The sequence below is a fragment of the Budorcas taxicolor genome, chromosome 5 (genome assembly GCF_023091745.1).
Source record: "Budorcas taxicolor isolate Tak-1 chromosome 5, Takin1.1, whole genome shotgun sequence".
Classification (NCBI taxonomy): domain Eukaryota; kingdom Metazoa; phylum Chordata; class Mammalia; order Artiodactyla; family Bovidae; genus Budorcas; species Budorcas taxicolor.
The window spans coordinates 146,451,302-146,470,581 of record NC_068914.1 but is presented as its reverse complement, the minus strand read 5'-3'; the positions used below and the strand labels follow the sequence as shown (position 1 = coordinate 146,470,581).

General features: G+C 41.9%; 1 protein-coding gene across 1 annotated transcript in view; it reads left to right on the top strand.

Moving 5' to 3' along the window:
• LOC128048726 (antigen WC1.1-like) overlaps window positions 1-19,280 on the top strand; it is a 60,144-nt gene that overhangs the window by 27,419 nt on the left and 13,445 nt on the right. The window contains exons 8-10 of the mRNA XM_052641151.1: window positions 3,925-4,239; window positions 8,562-8,870; window positions 8,964-9,272. Of these exons, the coding sequence (XP_052497111.1) occupies window positions 3,925-4,239; window positions 8,562-8,870; window positions 8,964-9,272 (933 nt within the window). The remainder of the gene's footprint in view (window positions 1-3,924; window positions 4,240-8,561; window positions 8,871-8,963; window positions 9,273-19,280) is intronic.

Here is a 19,280-nt window from a genome sequence, read left to right as displayed (position 1 = left end):
ACTCCTATAACTTAAGAGAAAAAAAAAACCCAACAAACTTAAAACCTAATAACTCAATTAAAAAATTGGCCAAGGTCTTGGATAGACATTTCTCTAAAGAAGACATACAAATGGCAATAGGTATATGAAAAAATGCTTGACATTGTCAGTCATCAGGGAAATGTAAATTAAAACCACAAAGAGATATCATCTCACACATGTCAGAATGACTTTTTTTTTTTTTTAAAGACACTTAGTGTTGGCAAGGCTATGGAGAAATTGACACTTTATCTGTACTTATCCACATTAAATGTATAAAATGTACTAATAAAACTATGTAATCCAGGGGTTAAATCTCTGGGCTTTCACTGTCATGTGTCCAGGTTCAACCCTGACCTGGGAACTATGATCCCATGAGCAACAGCACAGCCAACAAACAAACAAACAACAGCACAAAAAGTATGACAAAAATATCTGTATGATCTATACTGATGTCCCTGTTCATTCTTGGTATTGTTAGCTGCATTTTCTCTCTGCTCTGCATTAGTATTGCTCAGTGTTCATCAATTTTCAATGAGCCACGTTTAAAGGGTTTTCTTCCATATTTTCTATCTTATGCTTACCTTCTTTTCCATTAATTTTTGTTCCTTTTTAAATAAACCCCAACATTCTACATTCTTTAGACTTTCTCATCTAGTTTCTTAATTGGAATCTTACTTTTTTTCACTTTCAGTCTTTCCTCTTCTCCAAATCTAGGCTATAAACTTCCTTAGGCACTACTTGAGTTTTATTAGAAGAATTTATCATACCATTATTTTGTGTTTATTATCAATATTTCACAATATTTTGTAAGTTTTAAATTTATTCCCAGACTCAGGTGGTGTTTGGAAGGATCTTGCTGAATTTCCCCAAATAGAGGTGGCTATAAATATTTCCTTATTAATTCTTAATTTTATTCCACTGTGGTTAGAGCAAATATTCTGTATGAATCCGAATATTCGAAGTATAAATTCAAAGAGTGAAAGATTTTGTCCTATTATGTGGTCATTTTGGTAAAAGTTCCGAGTGCATGTACAGTAATGTGAACTCTTGCGGTTTTGGGTGAGTTGCTCTATGTGTTACTTAGTTAAACGTGCTGATTATGTTGTTGTACATCTACTGAATTCTTCTCTGTTTTTTGTATGTTTGGTCAGCATGCTGTTGAAAAAGATCTGGTAATAATCCCCCATTTTGATTGTGATTTTGTCTATTTCTTCTTTTCACTCTGTCAAGTATGTTTCTAAGTTATGTTCTGTTACCTTGAATTTTGTTGTCTAAAATATCTTTATTAAGGGTGCATCTCATTATAATCACGAAAATTCCCTCTTTAATTCAGTGTATCTTGGCTTAAAGTCTACTTTCTGGGACATCAATATAGCTACTCCAGTTTTGTTACAGTTAGTACATTTTTTCCATCATTTTACTTTCAACCATTCTTTGCTTTCATAATATAAGGTGGGCATTTTGCAAGTAACATTTGTGTCAATGTTGTTTTATCTTAATCCATTCACTGTAAATGCAGTTACTGATGTTGATGTGTTGGTATCTGCCATTTGCTTTTAATTGATCCACATGCTTTATGTTCCTTTTTGTCTCCTTTTCCCCCCCTCCTTTTGTATTAAATAAATCTGTTATTATTCCAGATTTTCCTTTTTCCTTTTGATTTTCAGCACCTTTACTAGGAGTGGGGGTTTTAATACTCCTCCATTTATTATTTTAAAAAGTTCTCTATTGTTATATCTTCAGATATTAGTTCTGCAGTTCTGTCTGTCTGTCTCTGTATCTCTTCTCCCTCTCCTCCTCCTCTTTCTTCTCTTTCTCATCTCTCATCTTTCAGTTCAGTTCAGTTCATTTCAGTTGCTCAATCGAATCTGACTCTTTGCAACCCCATGAATTGCAGCACGCCAGGCCTCTCTGTCCATCACCAACTCCCAGAGTTCACTCAGACTCACGTCCATCGAGTCAGTGATGCCATCCAGCCATCTCATCCTCTGTCATCCCCTTCTCCTCCTGCCCCCAATCCCTCCCAGCATCAGAGTCTTTTCCAATGAGTCAACTCTTCGCATGAGGTGGCCAAAGTACTGGAGTTTCAGCTTTAGCATCATTCCTTCCAAAGAAATCCCAGGGCTGATCTCCCTCAGAATGGACTGGTTGGATCTCCTTGCAGTCCAAGGGACTCTCAAGAGTCTTCTCCAACACCACACTTCAAAAGCATCAATTCTTTGGCGCTCAGCCTTCTTCACAGTCCAACTCTCACATCCATACATGACCACAGGAAAAACCATACCCTTGACTAGACGGACCTTAGTCGGCAAAGTAATGTCTCTGCTTTTGAATATGCTGTCTAGGTTGGTCATAACTTTTCTTCCAAGGAGCAAGCATCTTTTAATTTCATGGCTGCAGTCACCGGACTCCTCTAAATCACTATAGTCTAAGTTTTATATAAAATTGTTTTAACTTATTCATTCACTTTTTAAACCTAGATATTTTATTTTAGGTTGGCAATAGTTCCTAGACATTTTTATTTATTCCTGATTATTTGTTATTTTTTTCATCTTTTTACCTGCTTATTCTCTTCTTCTCCCTTTTCCCCTAAATACATTGATTGTACTTAAAATCCTTATCTGCTAAGTCCAGCATTTCTATCATGTGTGTCTCTGCATTCTCTTATCTTTTTTCACTTTGGTCATTTGTCATGTTATCTTATTTCTCAAATGTCATGTCATTTTTTATTGGATGCTATAAATTATATATGAAAAAGTAAGATACTCCTGATACATTTTCTAACACCTGAAAGGATTTACCCTTTGTTTTCCTAGGCAGGTAGGGGGAAGGGGTGTGTATCACTCAAACATCTAAATATAACCTAAAACTGAGCTGTAACAAGTATGGATTGCAGTTTTGGTAGTGCTCAGTCCACCTCTGATTTCTCTGTCCCTATGACATAGGCTTTCAGAGATTTCAGTTCAGAGCCTATATTCTTTGGTAGGTAAGTACCCAAAATAATGAAAAAGACTGCTTTCCAAGTCTTTTTATATAGTTCTCTAGCTTCCTGCCCTTCACAGCTTATATACTGGGAAAATATTTGAGGAGAAAACCTGCTGTGTGAGAGAGGCTCTCAAAAGTCTAATTTTGTCTCTCCAGGACCAGGTAACCCCCAGATTATGCTGGCTTCCTGTCACAACAGTAGTCCTCTGCTTGTCTGAGCCCAGATTCTGCATCATTAAATTATGCAATGAATTGGCAAATTCCCACAGAGAAAAAGAAGCTACAGATCTTGGACTAACATTGAAATAATCTCCACTCTTTAGAATTTTAGCATATTTAGTCCATGTTGTGTTAACAAATGTTGAATACATTTACTGTTTCTTAAAACACATTTTCCATCTTTTAAAGTTGTATCTAGAAAGAGCCAGCAAGACACATTGGCCTGCTGTGAACTCCATTCTCCCTGGAAGTGGAAAATTTTAGGTTTAATTCTCTACTTCATTATTTACTTAAAGTGCAGCACTGATAGACATTATTTAACTTTTCTTTACCTACTTTTTTTTTTTTTTTTAAACCTTTCCTCCTACTTTTCAACCTTATTAATTCTCTTGCCACGGCTATAAGAAACCAGACCCAGCTGCTGCCCAGTGCAATCCTGCTGCTGCTGCTGCTAAGTCGCTTCAGTTGTGTCCGACTCTTAGCGACCCCATGGACTGCAGCCTACCAGGCTCCTCTGTCCATGGGATTGTCCAGGCAAGAGTACTGAGTGGGTTGCCATTGCCTTCTGCACGAGTGCAAAGACTCCATATCAGAACCAGCGGAGTCTGCAGCCTCAGAGGAGAGCGCCTCCTACTGCTCAGGTGACGACCTTTCTCATTCTCCATGTCAACGCCCCGTGTCCCATTTCTCTCTCCTCAGGTAGCAGACAGCTCCGCCTGGTGGACGGAGGTGGTCCCTGCGCCGGGAGAGTGGAGATCCTTGACCAGGGCTCCTGGGGCACCATCTGTGATTACAACTGGGACCTGCATGATGCCCACGTGGTGTGCAGACAACTGGGCTGTGGAAAAGCCCTCCAAGCCACTCTCTCTTCTTCCTTTGGGGCGGGATCAGGGCCCATTTGGCTGGGCAACGTGAAGTGCACAGGAAAGGAGTCCCACCTGTGGAGGTGCCCTTCCTGGGGCTGGGGGAAGCACTACTGTGATCACAGCCAGGATGCAGGAGTCATCTGCTCAGGTATGGTCAGTTCATGCCCACCAGCTAGGAGAATGGAATGTTCCAAGAAAGCTGGTGTCTGATCAGAGGGACAATAGGGGACTGGTGGGCTAGAGAGGACTGAGACAACTACCCATCCTCCCTGAGTGCCCTGTAGCTGTGAGCAATGAGCTTCATATACTTTCCTCTTACAAGTCTCTGCTATTCTGTTCTTCTCCAGTGCTCTTACCTGACACTAAAATAGCTTTACTTATTCTCCCAGTTAAAATAAATCCTCATCATTTTTTTTCATAATTCACTTTTTGTAAGAGTGAAACATTTGCTAACAGCCACATGCACACTCCTTTTGCACAGGAAGGCTTTGAGTGGGAGGGACAAAAAATGAGGATGTACTTTCCTGGATGGAGTTGTTTCTATGCAGACAGTGTGAGACATTATTTTGCACTAGGTTAGTATGAGTGGAGGCTACTCCTACAATAGCAGGATATCATTTACAGGTATAGAGGGTATCCCTACAGAGGATATCATTTAACAGATCAGAGATTCTAATGGATTTGTGCCAGATTTCAAGTTTCCTTTGCAAATTTAGACATAAATGTTCATTGTTCTTTGATGGTAGAGAATTGCTGATGGAATGCTCTGAGTCTTATATTCTTCCATTGTTACTAGAAAAGTCTCTCTCTCAAATTTTTCCTTTAAAATAGCTGTATAAATGCAAACTTTGGAGGAACACTTAGCCATGTCCTGACAAGTCCAAGGTGGAGATAAAACTTGAATTTCTGTGTTTTATGTTAAGAGATTATATAGTTTATATTTGATGACTTCAATGATATAAGAGAATTGCATTTGGGGGCTTATTTGGAGTAAGTGGACAAATATAATTTCTGAAGAAGGTGGAAAAGATTTTATACTAGCTGGGAGGAAGGAGAATGGCAATGGGAGCTGATGAAGGCAAGCGTGAGGTTCTCTGAGCAGCACTGAGGGGCCAAGTGTGGTGTGAAGGATGCTACGTGTGCCTAAGGACACAGGATGTGTACACAGCAAGAGACCAGACAAGGATATGTCTTTACTATGTTTAATATCTTTACTCACATCGGCCTTCTAGTTAATAATTTTCTTGGAATTATCACACACTTATTCTTCCATGTAAATTTTAAAATCAAGTAGAAAATAAAAAAGATATACTATATCTCAGAAGTCTCTATCTGGTATGCATAAGACTTTATTGATTATTCAGCATACATTTGAATATTTCACAGGTATCAGGGTATATAAAACAGAATACAAGAAATACCTTTTTCTTGTTCTTTCTAAATTTTTAATCTCATAGAATTAATATAACAATATCAATAACCTCAGATATGCAGATGACACCACCCTAATGGCAGAAAGTAAAGAGGAACAGAGGAGAGATTCTTGATGAAAGTGGAAGAGAAGAGTGAAAAAGCTGGCTTGAAACTCCACATTCAAAAAACTAATATCATGGCATCCAGTCCCATCACTTCATGGCAACGAGATGAGGAAAAAATGGAAACAGCAACAGACTTTGTTTTCTTGGGCTCCAAAATCACTGCAGACTGTGACTGCAGCCATGAAATTAAAAGACACTTGCTCCTTGGAAGAAAAGCTATGACAAACCTAGACAGCATGTTAAAAAGCAGAGACATTACTTTGTGACAAATGTCCATATAGTCAAAGCTATGCTTTTTTTCCAGTAGTTATGTATGGATGTGAGAGTTGGATCATAAAGAAGGCTGAGCACTGAAGAATTGATGCTTTTGAACTGTGGTGCTGGAAGACTCTGGAGAGTCCCTTGGACAGCAAGGAGATAAAATCAGTCAATCCTAAAGGAAATCAATCCTGAATAACTCATTTGAAGGATGTATGCTGGAGCTGAAGCTCCAATACTTTGGCCACATGATAAGAAGAAATGACCCATTAGAAAACACCCTGAGGCTGGGAAAGATTGAAGACCAGAGAAGAAGGGGATGGCAGAGGATGAGATGGTTGGATGGCATCACTGACTCAATGGACATGAGTCTGAGTAAAGACAGGGAGATAGTGAAGGACAGGGAAGCCTGGAGCGCTGCAGTCCATGGGGTCACAAAGAGTCAGACACGACTGAGTGACTGAGCAACAAAAACAGCCAGTTAAATAAAAATGTTTTAATCAGAATACGTAGCCTGTGACCAAACTCCCAGCCAGAGGAGGCTACGGGTCCTGACCTGGGCCTCTCTGGGGCGATGAAAGTGGATAAATAATAAGAGGCAAGCAGATCATCCTCTCCCTCATCATTCATTCTTATATCAGTGGTCAGGCTAATCCTTCAATTCTTTGATTTCTGTGGTGTCTTTTCTGTTCTCTCCTGCTCTCTATAGTAGATTTTTATTCTGTTACATCATTCTTTTTGAGACTTCAAAGTTCACATACTTATGCACTCAGAGTCCTTGACCAGGACAGATTCCACCATTACATACATAACCATGAGCACAGTCAGAAACCAGGCAAATTATTTTAAAAATTATTCTTTATGATGTGCAGGGTTTTTTTTTTTTCCCATTGGATTACCTTTTCTCTGTCCAAATATGGTCCCTGAAGGATGAAGTCATAATCATGAATCTTTTCCTTGGTCTCTCTTATACTCTATCCACTCCCCGTTTAACCTACCACTCACCCCACCTCACTCCCTACAGAAGCTCTTCCCTTTTGGAGTGTCCTTTCCATCTATTTGTAGCTCTTGAGATCATTTCTTCTTTTCTTCATTGGGGGAATTGGGAAAGGGTAGCAGTGTTAGGTGGCAAATGGGAGAAGCACAGGGGATAAAAGGTGTTAAAATCTTGTTGAACAAGTATTTGGTTTCCAAATCTATGTTTCATCACTATTGAAGTTTTTGCAATTTAGAAATCTCTAAAGTATATACGACTTGTTTGCTCTCTGCTATCTTCCCCTCACTCTCTTTTTTCGTAGCTTACTGGCTTCTTATCTCAGAAATCCAAATAGGAAAGGAATATGCAGTTGGCATATAGATAGGGTTCAGTTCGGTTCAGTTCAGTCCAGTTCAGTCGCTCAGTTGTGTCCGACTCTTTGCGACCCCATGAATCATAGCACACCAGGCCTCCGTGTCCATCACCACCTCCCGGAATTCACCCAAACTCACGTTCATCGAGTCGGTGATGCCATCCAGCCATCTCATCCTCTGTCGTCCCCTTCTCCTCCTGCCCGCAATCCCTCCCAGCATCAGAGTCTTTTCCAATGAGTCAACTCTTGGCATCGGTGGCCAAAGTACTGGAGTTTCAGCTTTAGCATCATTTCTTCCAAAGAACACCCAGGGCTGATCTCCTTCAGAATGGACTGGTTGGACCTCCTTGCAGTCCAAGGGACTCTCAAGAGTCTTCTCCAACACCACAGCTCAAAAGCATCAGTTCTTCTGTGTATTCTTGCCACCTCTTCTGCTTCTGTTAGGTCCATACAATTTCTGTCCTTTATCGAGCCATTCTTTGCATGAAATGTTCCCCTGGTATCTCTAATTTTCTTGAAGAGATCTCTAGTCTTTCCCATTCTGTTGTTTTCCTCTGAATACATTAAATTATCATCACTCCTTCACATTTGCTAAGAATCTCATGTCTAGGATGAAGTAATCAACTAACTCAGTTGTCTTGCATAATCCCATTGAGACTTCACTTTCTCTCAGGTGTGTTCATAAATCCTAGGTTTTTAAGAAAGATGGCTAGGATCATTCCCTCCCTCTCCTATGACTCTCTGAGTTTTCATCATTTCCAAACTTATCTGTGAACAAGTTCTTTTCACAATTAGGTTACCTAATTGTGACCTAATGCCTGCACTCAGATCCAGCCCGCATGATGTTCCCACCCCCAGTGACTTGAATATTGGCTCAGAGAAAACTGCCGAAAATTCTAGCCCCAGAAATTTCAGGATGACCTTCTAAACTTCGCTGGCTCTTAGGCCTCTAACCTCTCGAATCCCATGATATTTTTTCACTCTCATTTAGTTCAGCTATGCACTCAAGTTTGAATGTTTACCACTGTGCAGTTTCTTTGGGCCTTGAAGTTTCCAGGCCCCCAGATAAGAATTAACATTCCTAACCAATATATATTCTTGGATTCAGCCCTTCCAAACTGACCCTGCAATCCTTCTGGATATCTCTTCAGAAACTTGCTCATGAAAATGCAATTTGACAATGACAGTCAAATTCTCTCTTCGTATCCCGTCTTATTCCACTATGGAAAGAAAAACTTTCCCACCATTGCTGGTGAGATGTTGTTTCCAATGCCAAGCCAGGTTCATGAACACTCACTGGGTTTGTTGTTCTTTGTTTCTCTTAGGATTTGTGCGTCTGGCTGGAGGGGATGATCCCTGCTCAGGGCGAGTAGAAGTGTATTCTGGAGAAGCCTGGATCCCAGTGTCTGATGGAAACTTCACACTCCCCACTGGCCAGGTCATCTGTGCAGAGCTGGGGTGTGGCAAGGCTGTGTCTGTCCTGGGACAAGTACCCTTCAGAGAGTCTGATGGCCGGGTCTGGGCTGAAGAATTCAGGTGTGAGGGGGAGGAGCCTAAGCTCTGGTGGTGCCCCAGAGTGCCCTGTCCAGGGGGCACTTGTCACCACAGTGGAGCTGTTCAGGTTGTCTGTTCAGGTGAGATGCACGTCAGGATTTAGCCTCTGTGTACACTTGCTTCAAGCTAAACAAGAAATAAGATTTTTCTGAAATCCTGTCTGTTTCTCTCAGTGTACTCAGATGTCCGGCTCGTGATAAATGGCTCCTCTCAGTGTGAGGGGCAGGTGGAGATGAACATTTCTGGACGATGGAGAGCGCTCTGTGCCTCCCACTGGAGTCTGGCCAATGCCAATGTTGTCTGTCGTCAGCTTGGCTGTGGAGTTGCCATCTCCACCCCAAATGGAGCAGAAGGAAGTGATCAACTCTGGAAAGCCCGATTTCACTGCTCAGGGACTGAGTCCTTCCTGTGGAAATGCCCTGTGACTGCCTTGGGTGTTCCTGACTGTTCCCATGGCAACACGGCGTCTGTGATCTGCTCAGGTAAGAGAGGGAAGGACTACTATACTTAGGATGCTCCTGGAGTGAAATTTCCCCAGAGCAGAGAGTAAGGGAAAACAGGCTTAAAAAGAAAGATATTCTGTAGTGAAATGTTTAATCTTGTTTCTGAACTCGGTTTTCAGCTGCTCATTACTCAAGAACCCAACACTGAGAGACAAGTGTGGGGTAAAATTAAAGACAGCTTTGTTGAGGAAAGTTTTGTCTGGGGAGGCCTTACAAATAGCTGTGAAAAGAAGAGAGGTGAAAAACAAAGGAGAAAAGGAAAGATATAAGCATCTGAATTCAGAGTCCCAAAGGATAGCAAGAAGAGATAAGAAAGCCTTCTTCAGCGAACAAGGCAAAGAAATAGAGGAAAACAACAGAATGGGAAAGACTAGAGATCTCTTCAAGAAAATTAGAGATACCAAGGGAACATTTCATGCAAAGATGGGCTTGATAAAGGACAGAAATGATCTGAACCTAACAGAAGCAGAAGATAGTAAGAAGAGGTGGAAAGAATACACAGAAGAACTGTACAAAGAAGATCTTCACGAACCAGATAATCATGATGATGTGATCACTAATCTAGAGCCAGACATCTTGGAATGTGAAGTCAAGTGGGCCTTAGGAAGCATCACTACGAACAAAGCTAGTGGAGGTGATGGAATTCCAGTTCAGCTGTTTCAAATCCTGAAAGATGATGCTGTGAAAGTGCTGCACTCAATATGCCAGCAAATTTGGATAACCCAGCAGTGGTCCATAGGACTGGAAAAGGTCAGTTTTCATTCCAATCCCAAAGAAAGGCAATGCCAAAGAATGCTCAAACTACCGCACAATTGCACTCATCTCACACGCTAGTAAAGTAATGCTCAATATTCTCCAAGCCAGGCTTCAGCAAGACGTGAACCGTGAACTTCCTGATGTTCCAGCTGGTTTTAGAAAAGGCAGAGGAACAAGAGATCAAATTGCCAACATCTGCTGGATCATGGAAAAAGCAAGAGAGTTCCAGAAAAACATCTATTTCTGCTTTATTGACTATGCCAAAGCCTTTGACTGTGTGGATCACAAGCAACTGTAGAAAATTCTGAAAGAGATGGGAATACCAGACCACCCGACCTGCCTCTTGAGGAATCTGTATGCAGGTCAGGAAGCCACAGTTAGAACTGGACATGGAACAACAGACTGGTTCCAAATAGGAAAAGGAGTCCGTCAAGGCTGTATATTGTCACTCTGCTTATTTAACTTATATGCAGAGTACATCATGAGAATCGCTGGACTGGAAGAAACACAAGCGGGACTCAAGATTGCTGAGAGAAATATCAATAACCTCAGATATGCAGATGACACCGCCCTTATGGCAGAAAGTGAAGAGGAACTAAAAAGCCTCTTGATGAAAGTGAAAGAGGAGAGTGAAAAAGTTGGCTTAAAGCTCAACATTCAGAAAACGAAGATCGTGGCATCCGGTCCCATCACATCATGGGAAATAGATGGGGAAACAGTGGAAACAGTGTCAGACTTTATTTTTTTGGCTCCAAAATCACTGCAGATGGTGATTGCAGCCATGGAATTAAAAGATGCTTACTCCTTGGAAGAAGGGTTATGACCAACCTAGATAGCATATTCAAAAGCAGAGACATTACTTTCCCAACTCAGGTCTGTCTAGTCAAGGCTATGGTTTTTCCTGTGGTCATGTATGGATGTGAGAGTTGGACTGTGAAGAAGGTTGAGCGCCAAAGATTTGATGCTTTTGAACTGTGGTATTGGAGAAGACTCTTGAGAGTCCCTTGGACTGCAAGGAGATCCAACCAGTCCATTCTGAAGGAGATCAGCCCTGAGATTTCTTTGGAAGGAATGATGCTAAAGCTGAAACTCCAGTACGTTGGCCACCTCATGCGAAGAGTTGACTCATTGGAAAAGACTCTGATGCTGGGAGGGATTGGGGGCAGGAGGAGAAGGGGACGACAGGATGAGATGGCTGGATGGCATCACCGACTTGATGAATGTGAGTTTGAGTGAACTCCGGGAGTTGGTGATGGACAAGGAGGCCTGGTGTGCTGCAATTCATGGGGTCGCAAGGGTCGGACACAACTGAGCGACTGAACTGAACTGAACTTGTTGAGGAAACCAGCAGTTCTGGGGAGACAGAGGACTAATGTCCCAAAGAACCAGCTCCTCTTTGCTGATCACAGGTGAGTGTATTTAAATGGGAATTTCAGGAGTGCACAGGTGGAATTTGGAGATAGGTTACCTGCAGAATAGCACAGCTAGCTCTGACAATCATCTTGCAATAGGTCTGATCAGTGTCACCTTTATTGTTTGAATTACAGTTAATCATCAGTTCTAGTGTTGGTCTGTTCCCATTTCCTTGAGGCCAATCTTGGAATTGTGAAAGATGAAGATTATGATTTTACATGTTGGCTCAGATGGTAAAGAACCTGCCTGCAATGCAAGAGCCTTGGGTTTGACCCCTGGGCTGGGAAGATCCCCTGCAGAAGGAAATGGCACCCCACTAGTCTGGTCATCATGTAATTTATTGCTACCACCTGTTTGGGATTTCAGTATCTGCAAAATAGCTCAAAAGATATGGCTCAGAATGTTATATATAGCCCATGAGAAGGAACTAAAGGTCCTTGAATTTGTTTAGGGCTAAACTATTATTATTTTGTCCTATTTGACTGTTTTCCTTTGTTTCTGATTTTTTTTTTAAATTTCTGTGATGAAATTTATTCTTTAGCTAGGTTTTTCTACAAACAGAGGCAGGTGGAGGACGTGAGGGTGGTCTGTCCTGAGAAGGCTCTGTAAGGTCCTGCTCCATAGCATTCTCATTGTTCACTCATTTTTTCAGGGGAAAGAAGTGCTAAGAAATGCTAAGAAGTGCTATGTCAGGGAAAGAAACAGCTAGATGAATACTATTTTTTAATGAAACATTATTATTTAAGGATAATAATGGAGAACAAAGTACAAACAATAAGTGTATACCTAGGTCACGTTCTCCAACCTAGATCTACAAAGGGAACATTCAAAGCACCACAGAATCACTATTGCCTCCCAATATCTGTGTCCTCCTCCTCTCCAGGGAAGACTGCTTACCTAAGACTTGTACTGCCATAGAATATTTCCTCAGTTTTTGAACTTTATGTAAAAGCATACAGTATGTTTTCTTTTGTGTCTAATTTCTTTGACTCCAAACTGTGTTTGAGAGTCACTCATGATGTTGTTTATGGCGACATTTCATTCATTTTTATTATTATAGAGTATGCCTTTGAATGATCACATGACCATGCGTTGACCCATTCAACTAATGGCAGAGCTTTGAGTTTATTTCCAGTTCTTGACTATTACAAATACAATGGTGCAAATTACCATGCCGATGGCTTTTGGAAAAAGTATTTATTATGATTTTTGTGTGTTTAATTCTTGATCTTATATTTTTATTTTCTTAATGGTATGCTGTACTTCAGTGAGCCAAGTTACTCATCTTAGGTTTGACTTATCAACATTTTTTCTGTCCATGTAGTGCTCTTTCAGCCAGTCAGTTCCGTTCAGTCGCTCAATCATGTGTGACTCTTTGCAACCCCATGGACTGCAGCATGCCAAGCTTTCCTGTCCTTCACCATCTCCTGGATCTTGCTCAAGCTATATCCATTGAGTAGGTGAAACCATCCAGTCATCTGATTCTCTGTCGTCCCCTTCTCCTCCTGCCTTCAATCTTTCTCAGCTTCAGGGTCTTTTCCAATGAGTCAGTTCTTTCCATCATGTAACCAAACTATTGGAGCTTCAGCTTCAGCATCAGTTCTTCCAATGAATATTCAGGACTGATTTCCTTTAGGATTGACTGGTTGGACCTTCTTGCCATCCAAGGGACTGTCAAGAGTCTTCTCCAACACCACAGTTCAAAAGCATCAATTATTCAGCATTCAGCTTTCTTTATGGTCCAACTCTCACATCCATACACGATTACTGGAAAAATCATAGCTTTGACTAGATGGGCCTTTGTCAGTATGTCTCTGCTTTTTAATATGTTGACTAGGTTGGTCATAGCTTCCAACCATCAAGCATCTTTTAATTTCATGCCTGTAGACATAATCTGTAGTGATTTTGGAGCCCAAGAAAATAAAGTCTGTCCTTGTTTCCCCATCTTTTTGCTATAAAGTGATGGGACCAGATGCCATGATATTAGTTCTTTGAATATTGAGTTTTAAGCCAACATTTCCACTCTCCTCTTTCATTCATCAAGAGGCTCTTTAATTTCTCCTCACTTTCTGCCATAAGGGTGGTGTCATCTGCATATCTGAGGTTATTGATATTTCTCCCAGCAATCTTGACTCCAGTTAGTGCTTCATCCAGCCCAGCATTTCACATGATGTACTCTGCATATAAGTTAAATAAGCAGAGTGATAATATACAGCCTTGATGTACTTCTGTCTCAGTTTTGAATTAGTCCACTGATCCAGTCCCTAGAACTTCTTATATTCTTCTAAAATGAACTTTGTCTACTCCAAAATTACAAAAATATTCTCTGAGAGTATCTCACAGAAGTGTAATTACTTTTTTTTTGCACGTAATTGTACATTGCTTCTAGGATTGACATCTGTGTAGGATAAGGGTCAAGTGTCCTGTTTTCATATGGGTATCCAGTTGACTCAAAATCTTTTTCTGAAAAGACTGTTCCCCACTGCAGTGCCACCTATGTGATAAGTGAAAGGACACATATGTCTGAATATGTTTTTTATACTCTCTACTCTGTTCCACTGTATCCTTTGTCTCTCCTTGCCCCTGTACCACATTTTCTTAATTATTGTAATTTTATAGTAAGTCTTGAACCTTCCCTGGTGTCTCAGAGAGTAAAGAATTTGCCTGCAAGGTGGGAGACCTGGGTTTGATCCCTGGGTTGGGAAGATCCCCTGGAGAAGGGCATGGCAACCCACTCCAGTATTCTTGCCTGGAGAATCCCCGTGGACAGAGGAGCCTGGCAGGCTACAGTCTATGGGGTCACAAAGAGCTGGACACGACTGAGTGACTAAGCACACATAGTAAGTCTGGGTAACTTTAATTTAAAGAAGTTATGTTGTTGCTTTTCTTGCCAATTGCTTTGGTCAGTCTTGGTTTTTGTATTTTGTATACATTATTGAGCTGAAGCTCCAATACTTTGGCCACCTGATGCGAAGAGCTGACTCACTAGAAAAGACCCTGATGCTAGGAAAGACTGAAGGCAGGAGGAGAAGGGGATGACAGAGGATGAGATGGTTGGATGGCATCACTGACTCAAAGGACATGAGTTTGAACAAGCTCCAGGAGTTGGTGATGGACAGGGAAGCCTGGTGTGCTGCAGTCCTTGAGGTCACAAAGAGTCAGACATGACTAAGTGACTGAACAGCAACGTAAAGTTTGAATCAGCTTGTCGTGTTTCAGATATATAAAAGCACAAGGGAATTTGATTGAGGTTAGATTTAATCTGTATATAAATTTGAGAATGACTGACTTTGACAACGTTGAGTTTCCCTATTCACTGACAAAATATATCCCTTCATTCAGTTAGGTCTTGAATTTCTCTCAGATGTTTTGCACATCTTTAACTAGGTTTTCTCCTAGGTATTTTATGGGTTTGATGTTATTAGTATTTCCTTTAGTGAAGGTTTTCTAGGAATGAGTTCTCTCTGAACTTTACGTGGATTCCCCGAATGTTAGGTTAGTATTTTGCTTTAATCCTTCTTTCTTTCTTTTTTCTCTCTCTCTTGCTCTAGCTTTCCCTTTTTCTCCTTATTTGTTCCCCTCCTGACCTCTTTTTCCCTGAGTATGTAAAATCTTTCTGGATTAGGTTGCAGACATGATGTTCCTTTATCCCTCCCTCCCAACAACAACAAAAATACTTCTGGGAATTTCCTTACATAACCACAGTTCAGTTAAACCTTTAGATATGTCAGTCCCAGATGACATCTAAATGCAACCACATGAGAAACCCCAAAGATAGAGCTACCAAGTTTAGTCTTTCCCAACTTACTGACCCGAGAAATCATGAGCAAAATTTAAAACTAAATTTCTTCAACTACTAAGTTTTGGGGGAAATTTTGTTATATAGCATTATTAACCAGGCACTTACCATAGGACCAGCATTTCTAAATAGAGGAATATTTATCCTCTGATTTTCCATTTTACTATTTCTAGTTTATGTTGATCTAATGTGCTGATTTCGGTGTTGACCATCTGGTGATGTCCATGTGTAGAGTCTTCTCTTGTGTTGTTGGAAGAGGGTGTTTGCTATGACCAGTGCATTTTCTTGGCAGAACTCCATTAGTCTTTGCCCTGCTTCATTCCACATTCCAAGGCCAAATTTGCCTGTTACTCCAGGTGTTTCTTGATTTCTCACTTTTGCATTCCAGTGCCCTATAATGAAAAGGACATCTTTTTTGGGTGTTAGTTCTAAAAGGTCTTGTAGGTCTTCATAGAACCGTTCAACTTCAGCTTCTTCTGCATTACTGGTTGAGGCATAGACTTGGATAACTGTGATATTGAATGGTTTGCCTTGGAGACGAACAGAGATCATTCTGTCATTTTTGAGATTGCATCCAAGTACTGCATTTCAGACTCTTTTGTTGACTGTGATGGCTACTCCATTTCTTCTGAGGGATTCCTGCCCACAGTAGTAGATATCATGGTCATCTGAGTTAAATTCACCCATTCCAGTCCATTTTAGTTCTCTGATTCCTAGAATGTCGACGTTCACCCTTGCCATCTCTTGTTTGACCACTTCCAATTTGCCTTGATTCATGGACCTGACATTCCAGGTTCCTATTCAATATTGCTCTTTACCACATCGGACCTTGCATCTATCACCAGTCACATCCACAGCTGGGTATTGTTTTTGCTTTGGCTCCATCCCTTCATTCTTACTGGAGTTATTTCTCCACTGATCTCCAGTAGCATATTGGGCACCTACTAACCTGGGGAGTTCCTCTTTCAGTATCCTATCATTTTCCCTTTTCATACTGTTCATTGGGTTCTCAAGGCAAGAATACTGAAGTGGTTTGCCATTCCCTTCTCCAGTGGACCACATTCTGTCAGACCTCTCCACCATGACCCGCCCATCTTGGGTTGCCCCGCAGGCATGGCTTGGTTTCATTCAGTTAGAGAAGGCTGTGGTCTTAGTGTGATTAGATTGACAAGTTTTCTGTGATTATGGTTTCCGTGTGTCTGCTCTCTGATGCCCTCTTGCAACACCTACAATCTTACTTCGGTTTCTCTTACCTTGGGCGTGGGGTATCTCTTCACGGCTGCCCCAGCAAAGCGCAGCCGCTGCTCCTTACATTGGACGAGGGGTATCTCGTTACTGCCGCTGTTCCTGACCTTCAATGTGGGAGAGCTCCTCTAGGCCCTCCTGCACCCGTGCAGCCACCACTCCTCGGGTTGCTCCTCCCGGCTGCTGCCCCTGACCTCGGGCGTGGGGTGGATCTTCCTGGCTGCTGTCCCTGGCCTCGGGCACGGGGTGGCTCCACAGAGCCACTGCCCCTGGCCTTGGGCATGAGATGGCTTCTCTTGGCTGCCCCTGACCTCGGACACAGGGTGTCTCCTCCCCACTGCCACTGACTTGAGACGCGGGGTAGCTCCTCTAGGCCAACACCCCTGATCTCGGACGCGGGGTAGCTCCTCCCGGCCGCCGCCCCTGACCCTGGACTTGGGCAGCTCCTCTTGGCCGTTCCTGCGCTGTCACAGCCTGGCACTCTTGGCAGCTGCCCCTGACCTCAGACATGGGGTAACTCCTCTCGGCCGCGCTTAGTGCACCAGGTCGCAGCCGCCTGTGCGTGGCTCTACACATGGACATCACCAGATGGTCAACACCATTATTCATTGCAGCCAAAGATGGAGAAGCTCTATACAGTCAACAAAAACAAGACCAGGAGCTGACTGTGGCTCAGATCATGAACTCCTTATTACCAAATTCAGACTCAAATTGAAGAAACTAGGGAAAACAGCTAGATCATTCAGGTATGACCTAAATATAATCCCTTATGATTATACAATAGACGTGAGAAATAGATTTAAGGGCCTAGATCTGATAGATAGAGTGCCTGACGAACTATGGAATGAGGTTCATGACATTGAACAGGAGACAAGGATCAAGACCATCCCCATGGAAAAGAAATGCAAACAAGCAAAATGGCTGTCTGGGGAGGTCTTACAAATAGCTGTGAAAAGAAGAAAGGTGAAAAGCAAAGGAGAAAAGGAAAGATATAAGCATCTGAATGCAGAGTTCCAGAGAATAGCAAGAAGAGATAAGAAAGCCTTCTTCAGCGAACAAGGCAAAGAAATAGAGGAAAACAACAGAATGGGAAAGACTAGAGATCTCTTCAATAAAATTAGAGATACCAAGGGAACATTTCATGCAAAGATGGGCTCGATAAAGGACAGAAATGGTTTGGACCTAACAGAAGCAGAAGATATTAAGAAGAGGTGGCAAGAATACATGGAAGAACTGTACAAAAAAGATCTTCATGACCCAGATAATCATGATGATGTGATCACTAATCTAGAACCAGACATCCTGGAATGTGAAGTCAAGTGGGCCTTAGAAAGCATCACTATGAACAAAGCTAGTGGAGGTGATGGAATTCCAGTTCAGCTATTTCAAATCCTGAAAGATGATGCTGTGAAAGTGCTGCACTCAATATGCCAGCAAATTTGGAAAACCCAGCAGTGGCCACAAGACTGGAAAAGGTGTTTTCATTCCAATCCCAAAGAAAGACAATGCCAAAGAATGCTCAAACTACCACACAATTGCACTCATCTCACACGCTAGTAAAGTAATGCTCAATATTCTCCAAACCAGGCTTCAGCAAGACATGAACCATGAACTTCCTGATGTTCAAGCTGGTTTTAGAAAAGGCAGAGGAACCAGAGATCAAATTGGCAACATCCGCTGGATCATGGAAAAAGCAAGAGAGTTCCAGAAAAACATCTATTTCTGCTTTATTGTCTATGCCAAAGCCTTTGACTGTGTGGATCACAAGCAACTGTAGAAAATTCTGAAAGAGATGGGAATACCAGACCACCTGACCTGCCTCTTGAGGAATCTGTATGCAGGTCAGGAAGCCACAGTTAGAACTGGACATGGAACAACAGACTGGTTCCAAATAAGAAGAGGAGCCTGTCAAGGCTGTATATTGTCACCCTGCTTATTTAACTTATATGCAGAGTACATCATGAGAAATGCTGGACTGGAAGAAACACAAGCTGGACTCAAGATTGCTGGGAGAAATATCAATAACCTCAGATATGCAGATGACACCACCCTTATGGCAGAAAGTGAAGAGGAGCCTCTTCTCTTGATGAAAGTGAAAGAGGAGAGTGAAAAAGTTGGCTTAAAGCTCAACATTCAGAAAACGAAGATCATGGCATCTCGTCCCATCACTTCATGGCAAATAGATGGGGAAACAGTGGAAACAGTGTCAGACTTTATTTTTTGGGGCTCTAAAAGCACTGCAGATGGTGACGGAAGCCATGAAAGTAAAAGATGCTTATTCCTTGGAAGAAAAGTTATGACCAACCTAGATAGTATATTCAAAGCAGAGACATTACTTTGCCAACTAAGGTCCATCTAGTCAAGGCTATGCTTTTTCCTGTGGTCATGTATGTATGTGAGAGTTGGACTGTGAAGAAGGCTGAGTGCCAAAGAATTGATGCTTTTGAACTGTGGTGTTGGAGAAGACTCTTGAGAGTCCCTTGGACTGCAAGGAGATCCAACCAGTCCATTCTGAAGGAGATCAGCCCTGGGCTTTCTTTGGAAGGAATGATGCTAAAGCTGAAACTCCAGTATTTGGCCACCTCATGCTAAGAGTTAATTCATTGGAAAAGACTCTGATGCTGGGAGGGATTGGGGGCAGGAGGAGAAGGGGACGACAGAGCATGAGATAGCTGGATGGCATCACTGACTCGATGGACGTGAGTCTGAGTGATCTCCGGGAGTTGATGATGGACAGGGAGGCCTGGTGTGCTGCAGTTCATGGTGTCACAAAG